The 22523-nt window shown below is 38.6% G+C and overlaps 1 protein-coding gene across 1 annotated transcript in view; it reads right to left on the bottom strand.

The window, feature by feature from the left end:
* Positions 1 to 21488, bottom strand: part of ALDH1A2 (aldehyde dehydrogenase 1 family member A2) — a 106009-nt gene extending 84521 nt beyond the window's left edge. Inside the window, exon 1 of the mRNA XM_023228626.1 lies at positions 21267 to 21488. Coding sequence (XP_023084394.1) covers positions 21267 to 21383 — 117 coding nt within the window. The 5' untranslated portion in view covers positions 21384 to 21488. The remainder of the gene's footprint in view (positions 1 to 21266) is intronic.
* Positions 21489 to 22523: the final 1035 nt, after the last annotated feature.

Genomic DNA, 22523 nt, shown 5'->3' with positions numbered 1-22523 from the left:
ACCCTCCGACAGGGCCCCGTGTGTGATGTTCCACTCCCCATGTCTACGTGTTCTCATGGTTCAACTCCCATTTATGAGTAACAACATGCAGTGTTTGGTTTTCTATTCCTGTATCATAATGCTTCTTAGATACTGTTCAGCACAAGGAATTTTGAGTCCTTTTACTTCAGCACAATCAACACAGGTGGCAGTAATATAATTTTTCATTTTCTTTCCTGAAAGCAAAATATGTTAGGGAAACTGTTGATTTATATTCCTAATGAAACACTACTTAGAATGGAGGTCCTGGGACACTGTCTGCAGTCTTCCCAGGTGCAGAAGCAGGAGCTTCTGCCAGAGGACAGTCAACAACCAGAGTATTACAATCCTCAAATAGAAAATTATTTTCCTAGGCATATTAAAGAATAGATTTGTGCTCTTACAACCAACAGGACTATATTTGAGGATTCAGAAAAAGGACCTCAAAACCAATCCCTATCATAATGACTTCCCACAGGAGGGCTGGTTTTGGATGAGCAGGAAAAAGGGAATGGCCAAGCTAACTGATTTAGGAGCTGGTTACAATTTCATGGCAACAAAGTGAGTCCTTTTTCGCATGTTCCCTTCTCTGTAGAATCTGGGTATCCCAGACTGAAAAAGAAAAGCACATCAAATGCCAAAGTCTTTATAAAATGGTCACTACTCAAAGGGTTAATATCCAGACTCTACAAAGAATTTAAACAAATTTACAAGACAAAAACAACCCCATCAAAAAGTGGGCAAAGTATATGAACAGACACTTCTTGAAAGAAGACATTTATGCAGCCAACAAACATATGAAAAAATGCTCATCATCACTGGTCATTACAGCAATGCAAATCAAAGTCACAAAGAGATGCTATCTCACACCAGTTAGAATGGCAATCATTGAAAAGTCAGGAAACAATAGATGCTGGAGAAGATGTGGAAAAATAGGAACACCTTTACACTGCTGGTGGGAGTGTACATTAGTTCAACCATTGGGGAAGACAGTGTAGTGACTCCTCAAGGATCTAGAATTAGAAATACCAGAAATACCATTTCACCCAGCGATCCCATTACTGGGTATATACCAAAAGGATTATAAATCATGCTACTATAAAGACACATGCACATGTATGTTTATTGTGGCACTATTCACACTAGCAAAGACTTGGAACCAACCCAAATGTCCATCAATGATAGGGTGGATTAAGAAAATGTGGCACATACACACTGTGGAATACTATGCAGCCATAAAAAAGGATGAGTTCATGTTCTTTGCAGGGACATGGATGAAGATGGAAACCATCATTCTCAGTAAAGTAACACAAGAACAGAAAACCAAACACCACATGTTCTCACTCCTAAGTGGGAGCTGAACAATGAGAACATGTGGACACATGGAGGGAAACATTACACACCTGGGGCCTATCAGTGGATGGGGGGGCTAAAGGAGGAAAGCCTTAGAAGACATAACTAATGTAGGTGACAGGTTAATGAGTGCAGCAAACCACCATGGCACATGTATACCTATGTAACAAAAACGCATGTTCTACACGTGTACCCTAGAACTTAAAGTATAATTTAAAAAAGAATATGGTCACTGCTGTTTGGCCCACAATTTCTTCTTCCACCTAAGGGAATTAAAATAAAAATTCATAATGGTACTTTATTAGAGACACTCTACACATGCATTTGAAAAAAATCTGTAAGTACAACTTCCTTTTGTCAATATTTCAAAGCATCTTAGATTCTGGGCACCATGGCAGGAAATGTCATATATTTTCTAATCTCAGAAATTTCACCTTCCTGGGGGAATGCTTTTAAGAACTTTAATAAGGACAATACTCCCTGCAACAAAGGCTTCCTGCCAATAAGAAATGTCCCTTCCCAACCCACAAAGGAATAGATATCTCACGGTCTCCAAGGAAGGTAGTCTGACATGTGAATGGTGCAGACGGTTGTATCCCTGTGTTGAAACAGTAAGATCATAAAGTTGGGCTTTTTGAAAGCCATTAAAAGTGACTATGCTGGTTTACACAATTTTACTTTTCAAAAGAGAGCATCAGGATAGCAAGGTAACAAACAAGTCTGTTCCCCCAAGACAGGTGTAGAGTTGCTTAATTTATTCAAGCTTGATGGTTAAATGTTACAAGGGTTGTGTCTATGTATGTAAAACAAAGTAAAGAAATCAAGAAATTCATTAAAGATTGAGGTGATTAATCATGTATGTATTCCTTCATCTTCCTCATAGAACAACCTAGAATGGGGGAGGTAGAGTTGAAAGATCTCCATTTTAATGCCAGTCTGCCTTTTGCCATTTGTGTAAATCCTGAGCAAGCTATTAAACTCTCTGAGCTTTAGTTTCCTCCTTTGTAAAAGCAGAAATAAGACCTGCCTACCTTACAGGGCTATTGCACAATTAGTGAGATAAAATGTGAAATGTCCCTAAGGTATAGCTGGTTGAAATGGGAGTTTCTCTCTTCCCTAAGTTCCTTGAAGAAAGGTCTCCTGGCTTCACTTGGTTTCCCCCACATCTTAACATGGCACTTTACATGCAGTAGATGCTCAAAGGATATAATCATGTTTCCAGAAAAAGAAGCGGGGCTGGGATAAAGAAGTAAGATTGGCTGTCAACAGGATCAGATTCTTCTAAAAGTTGCTTTAAGTTGCTGTAAAAATCTTAACAGTTAGTTGGATAAAGATTGAAAACAGTGAGGCTTACTAGCCATACAGCCTGCATTGCTTGGCCACTTTTGCAGCAGGAAAACAACAGAGGACAAATTAGGCTTATCACACTTGTCAGCCCACAGCAAAATGGCCGTAACCATACAGACAGGCTGCCATGGATTTTCTAATTGGGGAATCTAAAGCCTGAGGAATTCGCAAGGCAGCAGGTATTGATAAGAGTTAGATGTAAATAATTTCCTATCCTCAGTGAATCTTTGACATAAATCTGCCATGTTTTATTTCAGTAATAAAATGTTTTGTTTTTTTAATAGTAAATGCTTCAAATGATTTGCATTAAACTCTGCAGTAGATTGTGCCTTGGAGAGTTCAATTTTACTCAACTTGCCATTAAACTGCTTTTCATTCCTCATAAGAGAGTACCAGATAGCAAATCAATATCCAGAATGATCTATTTACATGAAAAAGTTCAATTATTTTTAGTTAAACAATATAACGAAGTAGTTTGAGGACTTATGATAGTTATCTCCTTTTACATGATTGTCCCACTGTTTCTACTTTAAAGAGATTTACGAACAACCAAAAAATGACTGCGCTATCACTGACCTATAGAACATTAAAAAAACTGTATTGATGATCACCTCAGTATGGCACTCTGTAAGGCTAGTGTCCTTTGAGCATTATAATCAAAGGTAATCAAGGCATTTTTAACTTTGAAAAAAAATAGCCCCACCTTATTTTATATCTAATTAAGAGTCTACTTATTCTAGAGTAAAATGATAAGGCAAGTGCTCAGATCAGAGAGGGGAAAAAACTTTTTCCTGAAATGGTTATACGGTTAGAGCAAGAGTGGTTCTGTTTACTTCCATTATTCATTCGCTTTGCTTCACGCCAAAACATCTGGCTAAAAAGTGAAAAAACACCCAAATGGCACTGTATAGAAAAAGCACCTAGATGACTGATTGCATTTTTCACTTTAAAGTCAATGTTTTGATATTATAGAGACAGGGGCTTTGTTCAATAAGCATAATCTTTTACCAGCAGAAAGTATGGTTTTAGAAAGCTTGCTTTGAGAAGGACTAATTTATCAATCACAATTTGAAATCAATTAACAGTTTTAAATAATGGACCCAATATTGCAGACCCTGAACCCCACTTATGCTGAGTCCTAAGCTGAAAGTCAGGAAAAAGGAAAAGTCTTCACTAGAAAAGGCTGCTAACTAGACTGCCCAAGTATTCCGACAGTACAGGTCAAAAAAAAAAATGTAAAACTAAAGGTAACATTTTAAAACAGCTTTAAAATACTAATAGAAAGTGATTGTGCCAGAGTAAGCGGCTGGGTATTTCAAAGTGTTGTTTGCCCAACACATCGTTCTAATGTGCAATGATTACACAAACGGTGTTAATGTTGTAAATGGAAATAACTTAGGACATTAACAGTTAGGTAGCCAAGATCCACCTAGCTTCTCACATATCCATCTAACCTCAAGGTCTGTTTCTAAAAGTGAAAGGACACTGATGAGAGTACAGAGACAAAAGGTCACTAGTCGGGTTCCCCAGACGACAGTTTGGTCAGCCTCTGATGGACAAGGCTGGATTCAAATGAATTGAGAAGGGAAGTATGGGTGGGGGATCTGGCCCATTTCCCAGAATGATGCTGCTTGAGACAGTCAGTGCTATTTTGGGTCATTCAGATTAAAGGGTCCGGGGGAATCACAGGGACCTATGATGCAGACCTAGTGTTCCATTTGACTCAGGATTCCATGCATTACAGCAGGGTACCCCCACAACAGATCTCAAATGTCCAATTTTCCCAGTCCCCCTTAATCAAATGACAGGTATGACTAACACCTGAGCTGAGTCTCATAGAGGTCTTCTTGGACTCTATTTTTTAAAGGTTTAAAATCTTAATACTTTGTTAAGGTATAATAATAAGATGTATGCATCTGATGAGTTTTAGCATATGTACACCCATCCCCACAATCAAAATAATGAATATATCCATTCCCTATCCCACCCCACAAGTGTCCTTGTTTCCCTTTGTAATCCCTCCCTCTTACCCACCCTCACCCTGACATTCCAAACAACCACTGATCTGCTTTCTGTCACTATATTTTGCCTTTTCTAGAATTTCATATGAATGGAATCACATAGTATGTACCCTTTTCTATTCACTCAGCATATCTGACAATTTGTCCATGTTGTTGAACGTTTTTACTGCTGAGGAGTATTCCATGTTAGGAATATACCACATCTTCTTTAAACGCAAAAATTTGATGAAGTTATCCTAAGATCCAGCTGTGCCTCTATTCCTCTCACATAATTTCTTAATGGGTCATATTCCTATGTGTACAAAGATTGCCAGATGGTGTGACTTAGATGTGTCATTTAAACTTTCTGTGGCTCAATTTTCTCATTTGTACAATAAGATAATAAAAACCACTTTATTGAGTGGTTGTAAGGATTAAATAAGGTATTGGAGTACTGAAAAGCCTAACATTGCATGCACTGAGACTTTTTATTCATTCTGCTTCTGAATATAAGCAATCAATTCAAGGCAATTTATTAGTACTCTTAAGAAGCTAGTCACTCCTTCTGTCTGAGTATTCATTCACTTATTATCTGTTGCTACTAAGACCCCTTAGCCAAACCAGCAGAGACACACAAGGCGGGGAAAGAGGTAAAGATGGTGAAAGCCGTCCAACACATTAACTGGTCTCCCCAAATGTCTGATCGCTACCCACTTCTGACACTGCCATGGGGACAGGCCAATGCAGGCTGGTTCAAACATGCTAAGGCTGTCTGGCCCTGAGAGGGTCTGAACAGCGCGTGGGAAATGTACTTTGGAGGAAGAAAACTCAAGAGAAATGGCTTTCATGTACTCCTGTCTTGAAAACTGAGAATGTAACATGGTTTCTTTTTGTCTTCTGTTTGGAAACAAATGTTCCTCTGCCTATCTTCCCTAGGTTTAATTAGTCTTCTGTCTTTCTCAGAATTCAGCCTGTTCATTTGCAAATGGAAGACATCAGAAAGGCTAGTGGGTGTGAGTGTGGGTCTTGAGGGGGAAGGGGGCTGAAGTGTTTATTTTCAAAGCCACGGGGGTCCCCATTTGAAAAAGCACCCAGCTTATCTCAATGTTTTTGTTTGTATGATTTTGAATTAGAAGGTTGGAGCAATTCATTTAGGAGATTAAGCTGTTTTTACAATGGGCTTAGTTGCCCTATTTATTCAATAGTATTGCTAGGGTTTAAAAAAAAAAAAGTCTTTCTACTGCACTCTTCATTATTCCAATGTACCAGTTTTAAAGAATTCCTTGGTTTTCACTTTTAATGCTAATTAATTTTACATTAAAATGATGTTTATTAAATGGTCAGAGATAAAAATCACCAATGATTTAACAGTTTAGAAATGCCAGTTTTAGCAAATAAAAATATAATTAAATATGAATTTCAGAAAAACAGTAAATAAAATTTCAGTCTAAGTATGGGAAATTATAGGATATACTTATACTAAAAAAACTAATCCATTATTTACTTAATCTTCACATTTCACTAAAAATCACATATTCTATCTGACAATGATACCACGTTTTCATTGACGTTGTACATGTTCCAAGAATGGCAAGTGAAAACTAGGACAAATTCCATTTCATTATGGCACTTACACTTGCTCCCGGCAGAGCTGAAGTACTTCATCAACCAGAATATTAATTTCTAGTTTATAAACAGATAAAGTGATCATTCAACAAATCAAGTGAATTTTTACTACAGTAGGTTAAGACCTAGTTCTAGTCACCAAAGCCTATTTCAATTATGGAAATTTTTCTCATCACAGAAAAAGTAAAACCGGAAGTACCAACTAGCATCTTCAGTTGAATTAGAAGTTAATGTCTTGAACCACTATGTTTAAACGTGAATATCATCTTTCATTTATGCTGCAAAGCAAACATCTGTGCAAGTAAGGGTTCGAACACCCCAGTGCTTATCCTAAGGTTGAAGAAGCCTTTGAACCAATAAATGAGTCATTTCTCCACAGGAGACTAAACATTTGCTTGTGACAGTAAACAAAAAGCTGAATTTTATGTAGCACCATCATTTTTACATATCTGTTGATATAAATAAAGAGGAATTATTGATTTTTTTTTGTCAAATAAAAACGTTTGCACTTGACTCAGATTTTAGCAAATAATTGTATTTAAAGAATTGCATTTAAAGAATTAACTTATTCCTTAAATGTGATGCTTCCTCTTACCACAGGAACTGGATTATTCCTAAAGGCCCCTGACTTAATGAACTGTGATGATAAACTAATAAGCCTAATTGTGCATAATTTATAGAGTTCATTTTAAAGGCACACCTAATATTTTGAGAAATTTTGGTAGATCTTAAACTTAATTTTCTCTTTTTATTTTTCCAGATAGGCAACTTCCCAGGAAAGAAAAAAGGAGGAAAGAAGACAAATGAAAAGCTCAAATTAGCCATCAAATATTTGATCAAAATCCCTATTTGCCATTTAAATACAATATTAGAAAACTCTTGCGAGGACTTCATTTTGAAATAAACCTCATGTTAGAGGTCCGTCCTGCTAAGAAATACCACTGAAAGCTGCCACTTGACCCGGAATTCCTCTACAAGAAAAACTAGCCATAACTACATGAGAGGCCTATATGAGAAACTGCCAGAATGTCAACTTCATTTGCAGTGGCCCCATATGGCCTGATCACTCTCCCTGGCATGATAAATCACTGGCAGAATTCTTACCTTCCTACGTTTGATCTCTGCTCAGCAAGATGTGGTTTTGATGTGAAGAACTCCAGATCTCTCAGGTCAGAGACAAATAGCAGTGGCACTGACCTGCAAAGTGCTAAGTCTCTATTAGACTCAAGTGAAAAGCTGTAAGCTTCTGACAAGTTCCCTTGCCACCGCGCTTCCTCACCCTCCATGGTTTTCATGAGCTTAGCTTGGCAGGAAAGCTGCCGAAATGGTCTGGAGGAGAAATGACAACAAATATTTTCTGCCTACTACTATTACAAAGTATTAAAATCAATTTTCACCAAGACTCAAAGGAAGAAGTCTCTTGGGAGTCATTGCTCTAATTTCTAGTATGGTAAGTCTTCAGCAAACATGAAACATTTTGATTCCCACTGGATCTTTGTGACACTGCTAGCCACTCATTTATATTACGAGAATCGTTAACAGGGATTTCTGTGGATTACTTTTTGGTAACTAAGTACATTGTTGAGACAATATTTTCAACAAAATGTTTTGAGTGCAAATTTTGGGTCTTCGAAAGACTACAACTAAACATGCAAGTAGTTCAGTATTGTCTTTTGGATGCTCATAATCCCAGGTTCTGTGCCCAGGAAAGTAAAGAGGTCTAATTAGTCAGGGTGGGGTAAAGAAATCGTATAGTTTTTCTAATCCAACACTTTAAAAAAGTAGGTGGACTAATTAATAAGCATCTTGTTCTGGTCTCTCATTTTATAAGTAATAAAACTGTTACCAGGATTTATTTATTTATTTATTTAATTTTTTGAGAGAGAGTTTTGCTCTGTCACCCAGGCGGGAGTGCAGAGGCACGATCTCGGCTCACTGCAACCTCTGCCTCCTGTTATCGGGAAATTTAAGTGGCGTACCCAGTATCACAAAGCATTTCCATATCTCCAGGTCCCATTATAGATTAGATAATAAATGATCAAGTTATTTTGTTCATTCACCAATTCAATAAGTATTTATTCAATGCCTGCATATCCAAGAAACTGTTAAATGAACATACATAAGTGGCAGAGCTGGGGTCAGAACACGTGTCTTCTAATGCCCTGTCCACTGCCTTGTTCACTGCTCTGCAAGGTACTGTGAAAGGTTTCTATTTCAAAGGAAGGGGTAAATGTGTGGGAATGAAGCAGAAGAGTTTTCCAAAGTTGTGTGTGTCTAACTTCTTTAAAAGAAGTACATAAAAGAAAGTTATTTCAAAACTGTTTACCTTGGAATTCACTTTCTAGTCCTGCCATTTTAACTATTAATGACTCTGGAAATGAAATCAGACAACTTATTGTCTAGTATGTATTCATTTACTCATTCATTCAAACACGAAGATGTATGGACCACACTGTGTCAAGGCAGCCATGATATCGGCTCTCATAAAAATTTAAGTCGAAGAAAAGAACTAGTTTAGGCATTAAACAATAATTGGATCCCTTGGTGTGACATTATAAAACACACATTACTTAACAGTAATAATGAAGTTTGAAATAAACCTAAAATGCCACATTTAAAATGCTTCTTGTAAGAGATTTGTTGTGTTCTGAAGTCATGTGTGCCTATCACTGAAAATGACAGCAGAAATACTCTAAAAATTGTAAAACTAAAATTGGTGTGAAATTTTAGTTCACTGAAATTATGAGGTGTTCCAAAAAAGCAAGAAGCATGCTGTCATTTTAACAGCTGCATTATTTCAGTACTTGTCCCTTTTGCACCACTCAGAATTACAGACACTCATAAACAAGGCCCTCATCTCCATAGCAGTAAGTTAGTGACCTGCAAGTGTTCAGGAAAAGCAAAATGTTTAGTTTGTTTTTCGGCTAAGTGTACTTTATGTACTCCTATTTGTGTATACATGCCTATACTAAATGTTGAGCAATAATCTTTATCCTTAATTCAGATCATCAGGAGTTCCAAAAATCACTGTTTTGTGTACTTCTTTTCTAAGCCTTCTCTTTTTCTCTGTTGGAATTCCTGGTAATGATACCAGAATGTGGGCAAAACTCATTAGTCTCCCTGCTGTTTACAAGACAGGATTTATGCTCAATGTGCTGAACACAATGACACACATCACTAAATGGCTACAACTACCACCCAAGCTTTAATCTCAGAAATTTTTCACTCAGTACAAATACCTATCAGCATGGAGAAACATGGAAGAGCAATTACAGCCAACACGTGTAGTCTTTTAAGAGTACACCAATAAATACCCATTTGTGAAGGTTAATTTAATGCAACCCAGGCTGTTATCTGGAATAGTATATGTCGCCAATTCAATCCATTAAGTAATTACTAAATTCTCAAGAGGGCTCCCAGAAGTCAAATGTGGTTATTCCAGGTTCATTGCTTCTGGTCTCCCAAAGGACCATTTAGGCCAACAGCTGGGAGAGCCAACTACAAAGGTTCCCAGGCATAACCAACCATTTCATGAAAACAGGTAAATGAGTCTAAACGAGAAATAAGAGTCATCAAGTGCCTGTCTTAAAGAAAAACACCTAGGGAAGCAGAAGAGAAGCACAAAAGGAGAGGAATAAAAAAAGGAGAGAAAAGGCGTAAGTTTGGGAAGTAAAAAAGAGAGATGTGTTCTCTCTAAAAGTGAAGTCGGACAAATCCGAAGACTGCGAGATCTGGCTTAAAGGAGACAACCTTTCAGCAGTTTCTTTGGATAGGATTTTTGAATCATTTATAATGAAACATTAATTGTGCACCCCAAATGCCACATCTTTGTGTTGCTGAAACTCAGTTTGAGTACTGCATGAATTCCTCTATTATGCCTCCCTAGTGAGATTATAGGTAATAGAGGGATCTGATGGTAATCAAGCCTTGGTAAGATGATTGCTCATGAGACAAGATGGAACATATCCACCCAACTCTTTCTGGGAAGCATCTCTCTCACAGAAATTATAGCCCAGTTACACAAAATGATGGCCCATTGGGGCACAGAAAGCATTAGAAAGAATGTAAAATATATTATCCTCAATAGCCTCATACATCCTCACTCCCAAGTCAATCTTAACAGCCATAAAAAAAGGAAAACACTTTTTGAATGCAAACAAAACAGACCAAATAAACAGGTGTTATTAAGGGCAGTGTGTGACTAACCCAACCAGTGAGAATCGAAAACCACAGTTCTTTATCATAACCTAAATAATCACATATTCCCAGGTGACCTATACCTGAAGTGTCAAATTGTATCAATTCTCTCCCCTTTTTTTGAATGCATACTCCCATTTTTTCTATGGTTAGAATTGTTGCTTATGATAGCTACAGACAATACTGAGTGGAATTAGACTTAGGATCTGAATGAAATATGGGATTTGTAGTTGAAGAACTGGGCTTTGGGTTTCCTATAAAAACACTCAGCAAGGCTTTAGGCTAATAGTCCAAATTGTATTGTCTTTATAGTGGTTCTTACACTTGTCCTTATTTTTATGAGTAGAGAAGGAGGAGCACTGAGTCCTGGAATTGTCACCCACTATTGCTATTGAGCCTGAAAAAACTAACTTCAACATGCTTGATTTTCTCACTTATAAAATGAAGATATTAATATAATATTCACATCAGTGTTGCCCCAAGAATTTAGTGTAATCATATGTGAAAAGTACTTTGAATATTGTAGTATTAATAAAAGCTGTAGCTATTAAAATATAATAAGTATTTGTTAATAAAACATTCTTGAAGCATCTACATTGTTAGACATTGAGCTAGGTACCTTCAGAAACACCATAATAAATAAGAGTTTATAATCTAGTACAGTTTAGAAGTAGGGAGTTACACAGAAAAATATAATGCAATGCAAAAATTTTATCACTGAGGAGAAATGCAAATAAGTAATATGAATGCTCAGAGAAAATACATTCCTTATCAAAAAATAAGTGTGTAGCCAAAATTGTTGGGTATTATATGTAATTATATACACAAAAAGGGTAGTTTTAGTTTTAAGGTTGGAGAATTTCACACTTCCACAATATCTTCTTTAAAATGAGAGATACACATGCATGAACCAAATCACTGATGAAATTCAAACACAAAGGTAAATATATACACCAGCTTTGGGTTTATAACATAAGTTAAAGTGTTAACAAAATAAGTAGTGTTATTTTCAGACCTGGTACTAAGGAATAATTTAAATCCTCTTCACTAACAAGATGAAGTATAGTATTCTCGAAAAGACTTATTCAAGAAAAAGGTCTTTCTTTTAGAAATTCTTTTTATTTGCTACCTATCCATGTTTTCGCCAAATATATAGGCAGCACAGAGTAAAGAATTCATCAATTTATCTTGACCCTTCAAAAATGAGTGTGTGTACATGTGTGAGAGACAGCGTGCAAACGCACATGAGCAAGAGTACAACCATAGCTAACATTTAAGTACTTATTCTGTTCTAGATAATCTAAGAAAGGTAGAGAAATTAAGTATTGACATGAATAGGTTATAATAATCATGTTATCCTAGAGTTTTATACAGTGGTCACTTAGAGGTAGGTTTACAGAACATGGTACTGTTCTCAGTTTAGGGAAACTAATACGTATTAAAACCATCCAACAAAGTACAACCAGTTTCTCATATTTTCCCATTATAGAGAAGACCACACATTCTAGAATTCCTAATCTGATTCTAAGACTTCAGGGAATACAATTTTTAAAAATTATTTAAACATTAATATTGTTTGACTTTCCAATGCTACATCATTTGTCTTTAATATTTATTATTGTCCCCATGCATTACCAATTCTAGGAGGTAAAGACAGAAATGTAAAAAGCAAAAACAATAAACTTTCAGAAGACTACAAAAAGAATGCCTTGAACAATTTGGAGTGAGAATGGATTTCTGAAACAAGACCCTAAAGGAAAAATCCTTCCTCATTTGCATTTAAAACTGTATGACAATTACACAAGAAAAAGAAAGGAGGGAAAGTTACAGGAGGAAGGAAAATGTTTGTATAGTAAGTAACTGATAAAATTTATAAAATACATTTATAAAAACTGATAAATCAGTAAATACTTACAACATAGAAAAATCAGCAAATGATAAATTAGCCAAAGGAGGACAGCCAAATGGCCAACATGAAACGATGCTCAATCTCACAAGAAATCAAGGAAACGCAAATTAAAGTAGCAATGAGATGCCATTTCACACTTACCAGGTTGGCAAAATTTAGTAAGTATGAGAATCTCAAGTTAGGTGAAAATGTAGACTAATGTGAACTCTGATACACTGCCGGTGGGACATACTGGAGGTGTACATACTGGGAATATACTGATGGTGGAAACTAGTATAACCATGTTGGACAGAAATTTGGCAATCCCTAATTAAGTTGTAGATACATATACTCCATGAGCCAGCAATATCACTTTTAAGTATACATCCTAGATGCTCTCTCACCAGGTATATGAGGAGACATGTTCAGGAATGTTCAATGCAGCATTACTGCAATAACAAAATGCCGGATGTATCATAACTGTCAATACTAGAATGAACTAAAAATTAGGATATATTCAAATAACGGAATATTTTGCAACAATTATGATCACTTAATTACAAGTATATCCAACAACAGGGATGAATACTGAACATATGATTAGCAAGCTAATAAAATTACAGAAGGATATATATATGGTATATATACACAAAACATTTATATAAAAATGTTACCATGCAAAACAATAGCATGTATTATTTATGGATACATATACCTATGGGAAAGATAAAAGCCTACAACAAAGGAAGAGAAAGAGAAGGAAATGGGGGCTTCAATTTAACCCTTTTAAAAAATTAGAAGCAAATATTACAAAACATTAAGAACAAATCTAGGTATAAGTACACACATTTGTTATATTACTGCTTTACTTTTCTGTATGATTAAAGCAATTCATTTTCTGTCAAATATGTCTGGCAATAGTGTGCTGTTCTGCTGAGCTGGAAACATCTCTTTATCTTCTGAATCCTCATTCATCTCAAGCATTTAGCATCTTCTATCAAGAACGATAGTTACTGTGTGCATGACCCCACTCCACACCCAAATGGGAATCCTCTCCTGCCTCTTCAGAGCAGGGGCCACACCTGTATATCTTTCTCTGCCAGAGAGTGACTCACAATATGTACAAGAAACACCTTAATAAATGTCAAATAAACAAATGAATAAATAAATTCAGGGAAGCAAAAGAGTAGCTCTGGCTATAGCCAAAAATAAAAATGACCCTGAAATAATAAAAATTAAAATTAAATTTTATAATAAAATACAATTATAATACAATTAATACAATTATATTATCAAACTGTAAAACATACATGAGGCAGAATTTACCAGTTTCAGTTTTGTTGGGGAATTTAACCAAATAGTCTCACAGTGATTCTTTATCTCCTCCCAAAAAGGATTTCGTGAGCAAGTCCAATTTTCACACCTAGAGATATGACTTTCAGTTGTTCTCCATAAATTCATATAGGCATTTCATAATTTCACCTTTCCAGGCAAAGCCTTCCCCTTCTCCTTCCCACCTGAAATCGTGCCACTATCACACACATCTGAGTCTGGAGATCGGTATATGAGCGTTAGGAGTGAGAGGTGGAGAAAAGGGAAAATAGGTTATTTTTGTGTATCTTGTGGGTTTGCTAAATAATTAGTGGGTTTCCTAAACTCACACTATTTTGCCACATTCATTTACTGGGAGGTAATTCCATTCTTCTTGTGGAAGAGTCACACAACCTATACCACTTTCTGATTGTTTAATCTTTAAGAAAACCCTAGAAATGATAGTCCAAAAAAAAAAAAAAAACCCTAAGAGTCACTGGACTTGAAATTCGAAGTCCAATGAATAGATGGATGAAAATTATGTAAGATAAGAAATATTAAAATATTATTTTTTAATTATTTTGAAAAATTTTCCCTATCATTTATAATCAAGATTGGAAAGGGTGTTCACATTCATGATATGCTAAATTCTTCTAGATAAGAGACAGGTGTTTCCAGTTAGACCTAAACAAAAGCTTTTCTCTTTCCAGAGCTGTAGTGATAAAGAAATAGTACTTTGGCTCTCCAAAGGTCAGACAGTGATGAGGAAAGGAAATAGAGCAGATAACTACTTCTGGAGGTAACAGAGCTGAACTGGAGTAAAAGAAGGCTTTCTTCTATAATAAAAATTAGAATGTTCACACACAGACATACTAATTTTTAACCACATTCTACAGAGGTCAATTAATTCCCACGTTTAGCCCTAGGGAAGTGTTGTTCAGAGCCCAACAGAAGCCTAGGTGGTGAAATCACCCAATTATTATTCCAACTGGAATTTTGAAAGCCTGGAAGTGTTTTCAATCATGTGATCCAACAGAGACTTGTAAATAAACCTGCTGTAAATAAGCTCTAAGATTTTGAAGGAAAACAATTTAAACATAACTCAATCTTAAAGGCAGACAATAGAGAAATGCCAAGATAAGTAATTCCCAATATGCATAATCTCATATATTTAAAAGGTTAAATGAAATGGATCTCAAAGATACAATTAAAGGCAATTAAAAATTAACCCAGGTGACATTAGAGCAATCACCTCTATGTGAATTAGATTTGGTGTTTGGGGGGAAATGAATGGCTTTGAAATTACCTGTCACAGCTAATAAAGAAATTAAGGAAATGCTAGGAGGGCTTTCAAAAGAGCCACTGCGTGGTGCTTTTACCTTCTGGAAGGTGACTGCTCCTGGGAATTGCTCTTAAAATTCCATGTGTTATCTTAGTCAGGACTAGTAAAGTTTCTTCGCTTTTTAAATTACATAAAGTAAGATACCTTCCCACTGCCAAAAGGTATCTACCTTCTGAGAATGTCCTTGTATGCTGCATACATCCCCCATTTATGTACCAATATCTTGTTAGTATTTTTATCCAAACTACTTAAAATACCAGAAATGTCTATTTGCAACCTGGAGTTTAGGCTCAGCTAATCGAGCATACTGAGGCATATTCATGCTACATTTTGGCACAAACGTCAAGATATCTAATTTTATTATTAAAATACTGTCTGAGAAATCGCTTCAGTAACTTTTTAGTAAAGACAAGACCTCGGTGGAAAACCCTCCCAGTAATCCCATTTGGTAAAAATGCAGTGTAACTATATAAGGAGGATTCCATAGTTACCCTTAATATTGAACTCTTATGAGTAATGCAAATAATAAATGTAATAAAAGTAATTAAAATAATAATACATGGCCTGTTTTATAAAACTTTGCTGATCATATAATTCTTTTCTTGAGATGAAGTTTCACTCTTGTCACCCAGGCTGGAGTGCAACGGTGTGATCTGGGCTCATTGCAACCTCTGCCTCTTGGATTCAAGTGATTCTCCTACCTCAGCCTCCCAAGAAGCTGGGATTACAGGCGTGTACCACCACACCCAGCTAATTTTGTTTTATTAGTAGAAATGGGGTTTCACCATGATTGGCCAGGTTGGTGTCAAACTCCCGACTTCAGGTGATCCTCCCAAAGTCCTGGGATTACAGGTGTGAGCCACTGCACCCGGCCAGTTGATCATATAGTTCTGATCTTCCTTAACATTGAATTCCATTAATTTAGATCTCCAAGTATGTGTGTGTGTGTGTGTGTGTGTGTGTGTGTGTGTATATATATATATATATATATTCATCACTTTGCAAAAATGCAATAGAATTAGTATTGGCTATCATTATATGCCACTTACTTCAACATACTTTTCATTTAGTCCTTTTAACCCCATAAAGTAGATACTATTATTTCAATGATGACAAATGTAGAAACTGAAACTCAGTGAAGAAACTCCTTAAGATGCCACACATATCTTTTGGTGTGTGTGCTGTTGCATCCCTAGGACCTGGCACCATACCAGGCACTATATGCCAAGTAAATATTAACTGTCCACATAGCTAATAAGCATCTTTCTGACCAGGATTTGATCAAAGGCCTACTTTAACTCAGAGTCTCTCTTTTTCCAAATCAAGGAAGGGCATGCAAGTTTCTTCTAAAATGTGGGCTACATGGTTTCCGTTGCTCTGCTCTGCCATTCTAGTCAGAAAGTGGCCACAGACAGTGTGTAACTGAATGAGTGCAGTTGTGTTACAGTAAAAGTTTATAAAACCAGACAGTCCACAGTTTGCTGACCCCTGAAACTGTCACTAAGATAACTAAAGAGACAAAAATACCAATCAGTATTTGCATTTTATTGTCTAACTAAGACTCAGAACTGATAACTCTGTGATGGGACTTGGGATATTTACTGCTTTGGTCATGGTTAGATCATGGTGCTTCACCGATGCAACGGAGAATTAACTATGCATGATTTACCTTTCTTAAGCCTGGCTATGAGGAAGTCAGACCTCACAAAACAGTCTCCTCAGAGAATTCCCTACTCTGAAACAGAAAAACTAGCATTCATCATTTTATAGAAATAAAGAACGAGGAGTCCCTCAGCAAATGATAATTCCACATGGTAACATAAGCCCATGTAGTAGAAGGGATCAGGGCAGGACCCCCAGGAGAATTATCTAATTCAAGTCCTGTGATGAAGTTGTTCAGATTCCCTGTAAATGGAGATGATACAAACATCAAAAAGCTGTACAGTTATGAAAAAGTATTTTTAAAAAAACCTGAAGTCCTCTATTAACATGTAGTTTGACTGACAATTTATGACCAAAACAGACAATCTCGAGTAAAGGTTTGGAAGGATCTAGATCCACACCTATCTTTTAAGAAATTATTCCTGGCATAGGCAAGAATCTTGCCACAGATTAAAAAAAAAAATCTCATAGAAAAATAAAAAATAGTCATTTAAAGTATTAGAATCAAAAGTCACAAAAGGCAGCTCCTTCTTAAGAGGGGTAGACTGGTTTTCTCTCCATGGTTGTGAGAGAAGCAACAAAAAAATAAAGATTTAAACTCCTTCCCTTTAAAAAAAAAAAAAAGAATAAAACAAGATGAAAAAACAATGTGCCACAGACCATTAGAAAAACTGTATGGTGAGGAAAACTATCAATTTTTTTTAAAGTCAAGGCCAATGTCTTCCTTATGAATTATTATATTTATTTCTACTCTCTCTCCTTCAAAAGGTTTTGCAAGGATCAAACAAGATATATATGAAAGTGCTAGGCAAACCATTGGGCAATATAAAAATGTAAGTGGCGTAAGTATTATCATCATAATTATTATTACATTGATCAACTGAACTACTGCTGTACTAACAACCAATTTTTGGCACACAATCTTTCTAATAAGACCCTAATCTCCTAGAAAGCAGATGTTTCTAGTCTAACATAGTGAAAAGCACCCTTGTTAGGAACACGGCCACTCAAATGCCTTTTGAATTTAATTGAAATCGACCCCAGAAAACAGAAGTTTAAAAGAATAAATAAAAGGACAAACACTAGACTCACGATGCATATTAGCTCTGAGTTTTAAGTTGATTGCCTTTTTGCCTCTTCTATTTTAGCAGGTCAGTATCTGATAAATATCCCCCTCCTCCCTCTGTTTTAGCTCCGTATAGTATCAGATGTAGGAAAAAAAAATATAACTCTTTGCTACTGTTAGTTATGGGCATAAACTCTCATTGAAGAAGTGACCAACAGAAACGCAGCACAACGATCTAGGAGAGGGAGGAAGGAAAGGAGAGACCGGTAGAGCCAGAAGAGAATATACAGCCAAGAAAAGAAGGTGGAAGTGGAATACAGAGGGCAAGTTTCCAAAGACCTGGGAATATGTTAAGAGGTATCCCCTGCAGACAGGGGCTGTCAGTAAAGTGCTGAGCCTTGATTTTGTAATGTCCGTATTCCCATATCAGCTATACAAAATTATAAACGTCAGACTAATAAAATAGACAACTCAGAAAATTTTTAATTCATAAACACATCGCTCAAGGCAATCAGAATGCAGTCTTCTTAGGATACAAGCAAATGAGAGCACATTCTCTTGGTACCAAATTGGTCCCCTCAATACTTCATGCCAGTGTTCACTCCTCCTTGACTAACACTATCTGTTTTAAAAAGCACATTCCTTAATAAGGGATCACTTTTAAAACTTGGGGTCCAGCTTTCTGTATTAGGGAAATAGAAACAGACACGTTCCAAAAATGGTATTGCCATTGATCATTGGTCTAATATGGATACTGGAATTTCAGAGTGGTAAGCGTACTTTTAAAAATGGAATGTAACTGCCTAAAAGTCCATACAGAACCATGAGTTTAGCCCTTTCAACATCCTTAGGAAATGAACTTTAATTCTGGAGCATTTCCACTGGACCTCTGGCAAGCAAAGGCAGTTAACTTTTAATTCTGGTCATCTCCCCCATTCCCTTTATTAAAAAATGTAAAATACTTCCAGAAGAAGAAGGAAATTGGAGCAAAAATACAGAAAAATACAAGATCACAAGTACAAAGTTTTCTAAGTGCACATTACTTGAAATTCTCATAGTCCGGTCATTTATTAGTAAGTAGTGACTTTATGTGGGTCCCAGTACCACAATGAAAAATCATACAGAAAGTCATATCCTTCACTAAAGATGTATGTTTAGCAAGACAAAAAAATTAATAACATATTGTATTATAGTATCATTTTCTGATGCAAATATTGTGTTTGTTTCAAATGTGATATTTAACAGGCCCTAAAGCATAATAATTTTGTAGCCATTACCCTTTTAAATTCCCTAATGAACATGGTATCACTATCCTAAAGGACTGTCAATTCTATCTTGTTCATTCTTCTGTTTGAAACTGCTAATATAATTTCCCTAGCTTCTGGTCATGTTCTTTAAAAACTCACTATTAATCTTATTTTTCCTTTAAGTAAAAAAGTCATTACCCTGGGCTACCAAAAGAGCAGCTTCTGCTCTTCATGTTTTTTAAAAAATACTGCTTGTCCACCATGCTTGTCTTAGAAAATTTAGAAGTCTCACTAAAGAGCTGAGGAGGAAAACTGCTGGGAATGTTCACAGATACCTGATTTAACAAGTTTTTGTGGAAAGAGCTCGCCTTTAGATGAGTGTTACTAAGTGTTTATGAGGGTTGTTTGTCAAGACAAAAATAAGGTACCTCCTCCCCACAAATTAAAGAATCGAGTTACAATCCATTATTTCATTTCTGATTGTTTTTCTTTGTATGAAGTGGGAAAGTGGATACTGGATAAAAGTTCCCCGAGCTAAAAGACTCCACATTAAAGGCTCCAATTAGCTATAAATCAGTTGTCTTTCCTACTGGGGGAGAACAAGAGAGAAAAAAGAGAGGGGGTAGTTAGGGAATAAGAGAACTGGAAGAGCTTCCAAATTAAATTCTGAAAAACGTACCTATTGCATACCTAAAAGTTCTTTCAGAGGCTGTTAGGAAAATCCCATCAAAAATAAGACTAAAATCAAACCTTCCCAAATCTGAGGGTTAGGTCTTAAGTGTAGACCTTCCATTTTAACCTTTAAAAAGAGCCTGAAGAGGTTAGAGACCCTCATAAAACAAAACTTTTAAGCTGCTTGCTTTCCCTGCTCGTTCCTAAACCCAGAGAAGTGCCACACATTGGCACTATTGTTATGCAAACAATGCCTAAAAGGCTATAACCATTAACGACCTCTCATTAAAACGGCTTTGAAAAATTTGTCACACCATCTAAAAAAGCTAGCAGGTACCTTAAATCCATCTAAATCGACATTGAAAACACAAATCGCCCTGTTTTGTAAGCTAAAACTCAATGCAAGTAAAATCTCAATATTCTGATGTTGTTTCTTGTGTATCTCGTTCAACCATTAAGCCAGATGCAAACAATTTACTTCTCTACAAAATTTATCTTGTAAAAAAGCATGATGGAATACATCTTTAATCAACCTTTAACCATATGCATGTGCGTCTACGCGTTTGAGTTAATTGGGAGAAGTTGGGTGTAGAAATGTACCGAAAGGACTAGAAAATCAAACCAGAGAACTACAAAATGAACTCCAAGAAACGTGGTTTTGAATCCCATCTCTCTCTCACCACCTCCCTCAAAATGTTGCAGCATTACAATACACCCATGTTTGTAATCGGTCATTTTTTTCTATGCCGAATTTGTGGAAAGTATATTCATTTTACATTAGGTAGCAGACGCATATTCTTTTTTATGCGATGCAACAACAACAAAAATCCTCCTTAGCAAACCCAAGATGTCAAAGTTCGTTATAAAAAAAAAATAAGTTCTTCAGTTTAAAACCGAACATGCTAACAAATTTTAAAACTTTTTAAGTTTCCCAGGAAAACTGCCACTGCCTACAAAATTCACATGAAACGCTGACGTTGGATCTACTGTACTTATCAGTCAGGTTTCTGTGAAATTTGTCAAACCGGCCAGAGCGCTGGTATCTTGACAATTTCTTACGGGAAAGCCCCTCAGCACCCTCCGGGCTGCGGAGGACCTGATTGGGACCAGCAGCCGAGCGGCCCCGAAGGGACAGAGAAGCGACTGCCAGGCTGCGTGGCCAAGCGGACGGGGAACCCCGGCCTCCATCTGAGGACACGAAGCGGTTCCGACCCCTTCCCCGCGGCAGTCGGGACCGGGAGAATCGGACAGAAACCAACCTCAGACCGAGTCCGGGGCAGGAGCCTTTGACGGCGGCCGCTCAGCGCTGCGTTTCAGGTTGGGGCAAGTCCCCAAGGCGTCCTAAGGCCGCGGAGGGGCTTCAAACGCCCAAGTCCCGAAGACAGGCAGGGGGTCCCTCGGCTGAGCAGGGATGACAGGCTGGCCCCGGCGACCCCGGCCCCCCGTCCCCCTCACGCCGCTCTCATCCGCTAAAGAGATCGGGGAAAGAAAGTTCTAGAAAGTCTCCGTGGACGACGGGCGCTCCGCGGCCGCTTACCTTGGTGTACTTGATTTCCAGGTTGGGCGTGGGCGACGGCAGGAGCTGCAGGGACGCCATGAGGGCGGCCGGGTCGGCCTTCACCTCGCCAGGCATCTCTATCTTGCTGGAAGTCATGGTGGCAGGCTGGGTGTCCCTAGCCCGCGGCGTGGGGCAGTGCGGGCTGTGCGCGGTCCGCGGCCCGGGGACGCGCTCGCCTGTATATAGGCAGGTGTCAAGCTGGGGCTCTTCTTATTGGACGTGAGGGCCGAGGCGCGGGGGGCTGGTCCATCCTACCTAGGACGCCCGGCGCAGCCTCCATTTACATAAAGCCCGCGCCGCGCGGCCGGAGACGCTTGAGCCCACGGTCAAGTCCGCCCGGCTCCCCCGTCCCCCGGCCACGGGGACCAGCCCACGCCCACGCTGCCTCCACAGTCCTCGACGGCGGGAGCGTGAAGTTGAGCCGCGGCCCGCGGGCCTCAGCCAACCGGACTCGGTCTCCGGCTCACTGGGTCAGAGTCGGCGTGAGGCGCACCGCGGCCGAAGTCGGGAGGGGGTCGTGGCCCCCGGAAGCGGAGCTGGCACGGGCTGGCGGGGACCGGAGCGGTCGGGTGCTGCCTCGGAGCGGAGAGCGGCCGGGAAAGTTCACACTGCGGAGGACGGCTCCCAGGTCGCCCACGGTCCCTCCCATCCCCGTCCCAGAGCCCACCGAACGCCGTCCCCCTTCTTTTCCGGAGACCCGGGGGGCGCCCTCCGTTCTCCTCCTCCGGGCAGGCGCGCCGGGCTCTCGGCAGCGACGCCCTCTTTCCCTTCTTCCCGACTCCCCTCAGCCGGGCCAGGGTGCGTGGTGGCCAGAGGGTCGGGGAGAGGTGGCGGTGGGTGCGAGTCCCCCTCGCCCCGCTCTCAGAATGAGGATCCCCGCTAGCGGGTCAGCGCGGGGCGGCCCTTGCCAGGCGTCGCCCGCCCAGTTGCTGCCCTCTGCCGGCTGGGACCGCCCGGGCGGCCTGCGCTGTGGCGGGAGGATGTGGGCCTTGGTCATCCCCGGCTTTTTGGAGGAGTTGCGTACTTCGTGGGTTCCTTTCGTTCTTCTCGGATCCCCTCTTCCGGCTGTTTCCCCTCTTCACCCCAGCACACCTACAGAAACCCTATTTTGTTTTTCTGTTCCTTACACGCTGAGAGCTATCGTCCCGCCAGACCTTAGGCTCATTTTACTGTCCCTTTAGGGTTGAACTTCCATCTCCCCCCTAATTTAAGTGTTTCCGAAGTCCAACAAGCTGC

The sequence above is a fragment of the Piliocolobus tephrosceles genome, chromosome 6, assembly GCF_002776525.5.
Source record: "Piliocolobus tephrosceles isolate RC106 chromosome 6, ASM277652v3, whole genome shotgun sequence".
NCBI lineage: Eukaryota > Metazoa > Chordata > Mammalia > Primates > Cercopithecidae > Piliocolobus > Piliocolobus tephrosceles.
Note: the sequence above shows the minus strand (reverse complement) of the source record. Positions and strands in the feature narration are given on the sequence as shown.